The following is a 7,827-nucleotide window of genomic DNA, read 5'->3' as shown; positions in this document are numbered from 1 at the left end:
GGAGTAAAATATTTCATGAGATAAGCTACCAGAGGCCTAGATAAAGCCGGAAACATGGCTTGTAATAATGCTTTTTGCATTTGGATTTGGGAGCATTACACTTTAATCATACGTGCATGGGGAATATTGACTGCAGTAGGTAAGATAACAATGATAAGAAACAAACACAAACAATGATTAAACCCATTATTTATATTGTAAATACACGCCCACCAGGCAAGTAAGCTAGGCTAGCCAGCGTTAGTCTTGCAAGGCATTAATGACCCACTTTTCAGTTGTGCCTTAGCAAGCAACATAGCTGTTCATCTATCATCACTAGGCCTAGCCTAGACACAAACCCTTCGTCATACACTATTATATTTAAACATTTTTATTTTAGTGACATGGGCTATTGGTATTGATCTTTGTACAAGTGTGACACCATGGGTAGGAGCATATTTGGTGTAAGTATAATTTTAGTGGTTTTTTTTGGAGGTTAATATAAATAATTATATTTTATAAAATACACTCACTCCCTATCCTGTGTGTAGCCATAGAGATCTCTATGGCTATGGTGTAGCCTACACATTGTGCATTATGACTGGCTTGTAAATTGTTATTTATATATTACCGTTCGGCCTCTACTCATACTGGTATTTATTAATATTAATATAAGAACGCACTATTTCTAACTTGAAAGAATGAATCCTACAGTTGCCTAATTTGTTATTAAATTTTTTTCTTGGGAAACTGATTCAGATCTGATTCTTTTAAACGAATTTGAAATTATTGAAATTGATGTTACTGATACAATTTATTTATGTTTATTGCAACTTTTTTTCTCATTACACAGATTTGTAGCTGTTGTTTTAACTCTATTAGAAGGAGCCTTTCTCATTGGGTCATGTTTAGATAAATGTTGCAAGTAAGTTTTTTGAAGGTCAAAGGTTATAAAGACTTTATTCGAATTGCTTGGGAAGATCCAGACAACAGCCTATTTGAGATTTAGGGAAAATGTCTATGTTTTTGCATGTAACTGCAGTAGTTTGTTAAAATTCATCCTCAATTGAGGAAATTTGGATAAGGAACCCATGACAGCCACAGCATTGCTTTTTATCAAAGTAAAATTGTTCTGGTTGTATATCATACCATACATAATTTATATCAATCTATCAAGCAGATGTATCTGAGATGATCTCAATCATTTTTCCTCATTCATTCATGCACATTTATTCAGTTAAAACAATAATAACTGGGACCCGCACTAAAAGCAAAAGCTTGTCTCATGACATATATGTATAATACATGAAAAGAGATATAAATGTATGTATGTATATATGTTTTCTAGCATAAACAATTGTTGTGGAAAATTCTGGGCTTGTTTGCGATGGTTTGATAATTGGAAGCGTGGCGGCCTGTACATTGTTCTCTCTATTGTTATATGGATACATCCTGGAACTAATTACATTTGTGGTAAGATTTTGATTTTAATTTGTAAAAATGCATTCCTTAGCTATACAATTTATTAAAAAATTTAAATGTATATTAGTAATAATAATAATTTATAAGCATTCAACAGTATTAGGCATGGTAATCAATTATTAGTGGAACTTGTGTAGTTACAGAATAGATCCATATTTCTGTATCAAATCGGTTTTAGATAATATCTCTTTTAAATACAATTATATTATTGAAATTTTGAAGTACATTTGTCAATATGTCTTTTAATTACTGTACACATTTTGTAATTTGTTTTGTAAAAAAAGATTTATTATTTTTGTGTCAAAATTGATTATAATGAAAAGTAAACAATTGTCTGACTGTAATACAATAAATTAAATCCACAATTAAAAAAATAATTTTTTTACTTTTTATTTTTTTCATTAAGTTAGCCAATTTTTTGAAAAACTTCCTCCCTGTAAATAGCGTAGCCAACCTAATTTGATATATTATTTTCATTTATTTTGCTTCAAAAGGATCTTTAGTTTTATCCCTGGGAATCTTGTACTGCGTTCACACACTGTACGAAAGCACAGTGAAGGAAATAGAATCACAACGAGAGGAATATCAATCACTTGAAAACATTTGACCTGCATTTCTCCTAATATTTCTTCCACAAAAAATTCTAGACATTTTAAAATTAATTTTTTCTCTTTTCTTAACCTGCACTTTCTTACTTCAATGTGAAGTTTTTTATTTAATAGTTTTTTAGTAATTAATATTTTTATGTTGCAATTTGTTTACAAAATATTTCATATTGTCCGACTAATTTATACAAAATTTATTAACGATTAATTAAAATTAACGAAGAATACTCTTTATTATCATATATGCTAATTTAAACCAAGGATTATTGTTTAGTTAGTGCGTTAGTGAGTGCCCGATCAATTCAGTATAGTATAGAATGTCCTAAGCCTGATCTGGTGGCCGGTAGGAGGGGGTGTGGAGGCATTATTGTGGGACTGAGATAGTTTAACATACAAGCCTATCACATCAGTACATTTTAAATACAGTATGCTTTAGATTCCTAAAATAACCATGCATAACCTGGTCCCATTATGATGAGCTGAAGTAGTGTACAGTATATGCACCCTGTACTGCAAGGAGTCAGTCATTCACATAGTGATATTGTTAGTAGATGCCTGCTGAGGTAGCATTTGTATTACTATTAGTACAGTATTCACAAAGAGTGATGTTAGTCTATATATTTGAAATATATAGAATAAAAAGGTCTCTCTTTAACACAGTAAATCTTGTGAGTCTAAATACTATAAATCTGTATACAAATCCTGTGTGTTCCAATTTGCTGATTCGATGCAATTACTGTATATCACAGTTTAAATAACAAACCATCTGCTTACAATTTTCAACAATAGAAATCAATTGCCTATTGTTATTCAACTAGTTTCAATATTTGATGTACAACAATCATTATCTAATAATGCAGTTTTAATAAAGGTTACTTTTTTTATATTTTAATAATTTTTAAAGTACTTATTTTAAAACAAAAATCTTTTACATGATATTTTCAATCATGTTTTTTTTATAGTTTTTAGTGATAGGAATTTTAATAATGAATTATTATTAATTATATACCTGTACAGTAATGCATTTATAATTAAAAGAAATTATTGATTGTAATATGTAGTATAAATCATAAATTTATTATTAATAGAATATTATTTTGTTTTATTTAAATAAAAATTGAAATTCCATGTTAAAAAGGTTGATCTTTCAGTACTGTACTTATGTACAGAATGTTAATTACTTTAGTTTTGTTTCACACAATGTTATTTCAGGAGTTTTGAACTAAACTACTCCTGGTTATTTTAACCATTTCCTGTAGCAAGAGAAATTAGCATTAAAAAAATAAATACTTGAAAATATTTTGATCATTTTTTATCCTAAAAGTTTGAATTGTGACTGATGACAGTAATACTTTCTGATTTGTTAGAGATCTCCTTAAGCAACTTTTTTACTGATTACTACACAAGAAAATGATTTTGTGATAATTTTTTCTTACATTAAATTACATTTAATTCATGCATTGGCTATAATACACTGCATGGTTGGTATTTTTATACAATATACCAACAGCTCTGTCTACACTATTAAACTAGTTTGAAAAAAAAAGTGTGATTTGCCAAAATATGGTAGTGATATGCTTAAATATGGTAGTGATAATGACATCATCATGTCCATATATGGGCACATCACATTTTTTTGTCACATAAAGTTTAATCAGGGAGTTGTAAAATATTTACAACTCCCTGGTTTGATAGTGTAGACAGAGCTTTTAATCTTTAAAATATCTGACAAATGTTCATAAATCAATCTGTTTATAAATGGTGCATAGTAGCCACTGCATTTAACTTTCATCATTTTCATAATGCATGTTATTTTTTCTTCTCTTTCATATTTCATTGCATGGCTTCATTCTACATTTTATTGGTGATGGGTTTGTTTCCCTTCAATTTTAATCTGAACTGCTACAAAATGGAATACTCTTGCCGTACTGTTCAAATAATAGGTATGTCAATTTGTTTATGTGTACATATATCTTAAGCTCTGTCTACACTATCAAATTATGTAATGTAATGTGCCCAAATATAGTAGTGATATATCCAAATATGGTAGTGATATATATCCAAATATAGTAGTGATATATCCAAATATGGTAGTGATATATATCCAAATATAGTAGTGATATATCCAAATATGGTAGTGATATATCCAAATATAGTAGTGATATATCCAAATATGGTAGTGATATATCCAAATATAGTAGTGATATATCCAAATATGGTAGTGATATATCCAAATATAGTAGTGATATATCCAAATATGGTAGTGATATATCCAAATATAGTAGTGATATATCCAAATATGGTAGTGATATGACATCATCATGTCTATATATGGGCACATCACTTTATTTTTTGTCACAAGAAGTTTGATAAATATTGTAGACAGAGCATATTGGAATGAAAAATAAAAGTAACATTGATGTATTGTCTATTTAAAAGTTGAACTTGATAATAAAAAATTTACCAAATATTGTACTGTCCTATTACAGGCGATTCAATTCAAATATAGCTGCAAATGATTACTATTCTAATGTCAAATTATGCAATATCTAATCAACCTTGCCCTAACTATCGGGCATCTGGGCTAATTCTTGGACGACACTGATTTGGTATTCTGTTTAGTACTCTTAATATTTAATTTTTTTACCTTAAAATTAACAAACATTCTTCAGTCCATATGTGTATCACTTCATTTGGATTCTTGAAATCTATATTATTTTATTCTTCAAAAATCTGAATGTGATTAATCATTGTATTAAAACTTGAAAGATATAGGCCTACAGTATGTTACCAATTATCAGCTATATTAATAGACAACAAACAAAACAACAAAAGTACCTGGTTATCTTGTATTTAATTTACTTTTATTTAAGTTTTGCAATATCTTTTTTATTTTGTAGAAGTGTAAACATTTTATATAGTGTAAATAATACAAGATATTGCTATTTTATTTTGACAGCCATTATGATCGATATTCTTGGCGTGATGTACATCGCACGAACATTAAAGGGTCGAGATCCCAAACCAAAAGCCGAAAAGAATAAAGAAGAGTTCCATGATGTGACAGCAGTTGAGGAAAAGCCAGCCAAGAGCGCACGTGGAACTGGTTCTTACGACGATGACACTGACCCATCTGGTGATGCTGGGGTATCGCGATATCCGTAAGATTTGCGTGTCCCCTTAAAATTGGGGTGTCCTCTGAATAAATTTGAAGATTGTGTACCGCAGACAACTTTCCAAACATATATTCCATTTCAACAAGTATTTACACATTGTTCATAAGTTTTTATAGGTCATTTATAAATTCTCACATTTACGAAAAGTGGAAAAAAAAAAAATCGGGCACCCGAATCTAATGGGTCCATCGACTATGAAAATTTGTGAAAATATGAACAAAAAACAAAAATAATTTTAAAAGTATAAACATTTCCAAGCATATTATATTCCATTTGAACAAATATTTAAACTTTAATTTTAATAAAATAATGATATAAAATAAATAAATTTGATGAATATAGTTATGGGTGTCAAATCTCAAATGTTCATACTGTATTGAAAACGGCATCATCAAGATTTAAGAGACCCAAAACTAGTTGGTGAATTGAAAAACGTACTTTTTATAAACATTTCACAAATCCGTTTAAAATGTTGCACTAATAATTTTACCAAAGCAAATAAACAATAATTAGGAAATGTTGTTTTTTCTATTCACCTTGAAATTATATAAAAAAAATATATTTGAAATAAAAAAAACAACACTTTTGGAACTTTGACAAGAAAGTAGGTATTATAATATAATACCTACTATTCAACGTACAGGGTACAGTTATATACATTGCAATCAAAATCATTTTTATCAATTTAACAATTTTTTTTTTCAAAATATTTTTAATAGATAAAAAAAGTCCATTTGAGTAAAAGATTAAATTGCAAAAACCTACATTAATTGATTGAAAAATTAAATTAAAAAGATATCTTTGAAGCCGATCATATATATGTTATCCTTAATGAAAGAGTGCTATTGTATTATTTCAATTATTCTTTTCCTTCTTTCCTGTATTTTATTGTAGCCTATGATAGTGATTTGACAGAATGTTGTTCAATTACCTTACACAATGAGAAAAAAGTTATAGTATTATGATAGGCCTAGGCTACCTGGATCACAGGAAATTAGGGGTTAGGTTTAGGACAAAAGAAAGGTGTCTGCGTAGGAAAATTAGGCCTAAAAGGAAAGTACTTTGACTAATTTAAGAAATGAATATTTTAAAAAATGAATGCGTTAAGAAAGGAATGTGTTAAGATGAATACGTTAAGATATGAATACGCTAAGAAAGGAATGTGTCAAGAGTGGTGGGGTTCAATTTCAAGTTTATATAATTTAGTCTGACTGCAATGAGTGTAGGCCTATATACTACATTGCTAATTTGTTTACATGGAGGATAACCTGAATTAAATAATAATAGTGATTATGTAGTCATTCTTAAATTTTAATTAGTTTTTTGTTGTATAGTACATTTGAATCTTTTATTGCTAAGGTGCAATATCAATTTCTTCCATCATTAATATTTATTTGATTTTTAGTTTTTAATGCATTTCTATACTTTGTTTCCTTGCTTAACTTTGTTTCCTTACTTAACTTTGTTTCCTCACTTAACTTTTTTCCTTACTTAACTTTGTTTCCTTACTTAACTTTGTTTCCTTACTTAACTTTGTTTCCTTACTTAACTTTGTTTCCTTACTTAACTTTGTTTCCTTACTTAACTTTGTTTCCTAACTTAACTTTGTTTCCTAACTTAACTTTGTTTCCTTACTTAACTTTGTTTCCTTACTTAACTTTGTTTCCTTGCTTAACTTTGTTTCCTTACTTAACTTTGTTTCCTTACTTAACTTTGTTTCCTTACTTGTTTAACAATAAAAAGAAGTGTAGAAAAATGTAAATACATATATATGTTGGTTCTCTAGCCGTGTTTCTTGTCATACAACTATTTATCTTTTTTATAGCGACATGGTTTTGCTTCACTTTTAAGCACTTTAGCATTTAGCACATTATTTTATTAATATACCTCAATTTATACACTGTTTATTATAATTGTGTATAGTGTTACAATATTAAAGTGTTATTTTTATTCATTATTATTAATATTCCATAGTAGATTGAGCTGTATATTTATCTATAAAATATGTATTAGAATTTTCTCCTTTCTTTTTTATATTTAGTGTACGTAAGAGGTATACTGATTTAGTTTCATTATAAGCAAATGAATGCACAACGCACATTTTAATTGAATGGATTGTATAATCGAAAGAACAATAATTTACAACTAAAGCACAGTTTATGCTTTAAATATTACACTTGTATATGTTGTATTAATGTTTGCATTAATTTTAAAAAAAAACTTTATTTACTGTATATATAAATATTCAGCATATGCTATTCCACATTATTCTGTATTAATGGGAATTTTGCTCTATAACATATTGATTGAAGTTTTATAAATGAAATAGCTATGAGAGATAACATAAAATGCTTGATGATGAGTGTATGCATGCAGTAGACCTAAAACTGTGTATATACAGTGATTCATATTAATAATAACAAGTTCACATTGTAGGACATAGTTGAATGCTCATTTATACCCTTTTCAGACGTGTGTAATATTATGATCAGTTGTAGCAATTGTGACACCAAATTGCCCCTATTCGCACACTTGATCACTTATAAGCAATCTACATGGGTGTTCTTTATTCTATTCACAACCAT

General features: G+C 28.4%; 1 protein-coding gene across 2 annotated transcripts; it reads left to right on the top strand.

Moving 5' to 3' along the window:
* Nucleotides 1-7,680, top strand: LOC144845118 (uncharacterized). Of its 2 annotated transcripts, none has more exons than XM_078702272.1 (5): nt 1-139; nt 380-443; nt 833-904; nt 1,328-1,452; nt 5,026-7,680. In XM_078702272.1, exons 1-5 carry the CDS (start codon nt 55-57, stop codon nt 5,229-5,231), a joined length of 552 nt encoding a protein of 183 aa, XP_078558398.1. In that variant the 5' UTR covers nt 1-54; the 3' UTR covers nt 5,232-7,680. The 2 variants fall into 2 exon arrangements, with proteins under 2 accessions (XP_078558398.1, XP_078558399.1); XM_078702273.1 differs by lacking the exon at nt 5,026-7,680 and adding an exon at nt 1,956-2,387.
* Nucleotides 7,681-7,827: the final 147 nt, after the last annotated feature.

This window comes from Antedon bifida, chromosome 6 (assembly GCF_963402885.1).
Source record: "Antedon bifida chromosome 6, ecAntBifi1.1, whole genome shotgun sequence".
Taxonomy (NCBI): domain Eukaryota; kingdom Metazoa; phylum Echinodermata; class Crinoidea; order Comatulida; family Antedonidae; genus Antedon; species Antedon bifida.
The sequence above is the reverse complement of the archived record's forward strand: the minus strand, read 5'-3'. Positions and strand labels throughout refer to the sequence as shown.

Excerpts from the sequence above, each read along its gene's own strand:
- LOC144845118 (XM_078702272.1), top strand. The coding sequence starts at position 55 with ATGGCTTGTAATAATGCTTTTTGCATTTGGATTTGGGAGCATTACACT. Across the intron at positions 444-832 it reads TGGGTAGGAGCATATTTGGT|ATTTGTAGCTGTTGTTTTAA; the intron begins GTAAGTATAATT and ends CTCATTACACAG. Across the intron at positions 1,453-5,025 it reads TGGAACTAATTACATTTGTG|CCATTATGATCGATATTCTT; the intron begins GTAAGATTTTGA and ends TTATTTTGACAG.